The sequence below is a fragment of the Etheostoma cragini genome, chromosome 4 (genome assembly GCF_013103735.1).
Source record: "Etheostoma cragini isolate CJK2018 chromosome 4, CSU_Ecrag_1.0, whole genome shotgun sequence".
In the NCBI taxonomy this organism is placed as follows: Eukaryota; Metazoa; Chordata; class Actinopteri; order Perciformes; family Percidae; genus Etheostoma; species Etheostoma cragini.
In genome coordinates, this window is record NC_048410.1 from 30,304,887 (window position 1) to 30,306,458 (window position 1,572).

Consider the following 1,572-nt stretch of genomic DNA (forward strand, 5'->3'; position numbering starts at 1 on the left):
CACACACACACATATATATATATATATATATATATATATATGAAAATGCTTAAATCCAGATGTGCATTAGTTCCTTATTGTTAACAGTGTTATTTTTTATCTTTGGTCAACACAAACGAGAAAACTGCAAACATACTGTTCTAAATTAGTCCAATATTGGTGTCATTAAATATCAGTGTATTTTGGACTATTGTTTTTTAAAGACATTTGAGCCCATATTCAGTTTAGACAGAGACTGACCAGTGTGGGGGTGGTCCCTGGCGAGGCTGTCTGTTGGGGATGCGGAGGGGGTCGCTGTCCTCTCTTCTTCGTCTCTGCTCCTCATCCTCCACATCCCTCCGACTCATCCTCTGTCCTGTCGGTCTGTCCTGGGGGGGCAGCAGCTGAGTTTTCACCTTCTCTGACAGACTGTCTACATCCTTGAACACACTGCAAAGAATAGTTTGCTTTTAACATAGTCTTGATCAACGGGAGTACATTTATAAGGATAAAGCCTGACATCCATCATGACCTAACCTGACATCTGTGTGTCGCCGTTCTCTAAATCCCTTCGCTTCAGAAAACAATCAACTTCAAGCTAGCCAGCTACACGCTGAAAATGGAAAGTTTAGGAGAAGAAATGGATGGTGGAACCAGGCAGGTTTGCTTGGTTCTTTAGGGAAATGGTTGTAAAGATTTACAAAGAATATGTTCACGGCATCTCCGCTCTAACTGGGACATTTTGGGACAGATTGGTGGGGCTGTAGTGGAAGAAGGACACGTGGAGCTACACTGGTAAGAGAAAATGAGGTTTAAGTTCTTATTATTATTAAAGTTTATTTAGATAGGGATGGATACAAAAAACATAGCTAAGCTGAAACCTGTCGTCCGATGTCTGTTCCATGGTGTTTTTAACTGAAGCTAATTGGAAACACTTGTCCCTAATAGGGGTCATGGTTAAAAATATACAGAGAACACAGTGAGAGCAATATTGTTCCCGAATTAGAAACAATTTGGTATTTTTCCGAAGATGGCTAATGTTGGGATACATTTAATCATGTATTATGTATTAATACGTATTGTGTGAACAGTTAATTTAATATTGTTTGTGGCATTTTCTTGTGCGGGGTGTAAATGTTCCACCAGAACAAGTTCCGTCCCGAGACTTTAGCAGAGCCACCGTCGGCGCTCCCGGAGCTCAGCACCGCCCAAGACGACTGGGATTGGTTAAAAGAACTATCAGAATAACGATAATAATTTGTAAATAAAATAATATAATTAATATAACAAAGTATTGTCTGTACAGTTGGATCTACAGCACAAGTGTCCTTTTGATAGTTGATGATGGAACAGAATGACCAAAAAGCACTCCTTCAGGTATAACCAAGAGACATGGACTAGTTTCCCTTCTCTACCAGCTGTTAATGAAATAACAGCATCGTAATCAAAACGACAAACTTGATCCGAATGTGCATGGAATGAAATGTGCAAATGACAAAAGCATAAGGTCTAATTAAATGAGTCCTCAAACTATTATGGAAATATTAGACACTAACCTGTCATATGAGTGCAACTGATCAGCATCCACGTGAT

The 1,572-nt window shown here is 39.6% G+C and overlaps 1 protein-coding gene across 1 annotated transcript in view; it reads left to right on the forward strand.

The window, feature by feature from the left end:
- psmf1 (proteasome inhibitor subunit 1) overlaps window positions 1-1,572 on the forward strand; it is an 8,572-nt gene that overhangs the window by 2,632 nt on the left and 4,368 nt on the right. The window contains exon 3 of the mRNA XM_034869646.1: window positions 1,126-1,205. Coding sequence (XP_034725537.1) covers window positions 1,126-1,205 — 80 coding nt within the window. The remainder of the gene's footprint in view (window positions 1-1,125; window positions 1,206-1,572) is intronic.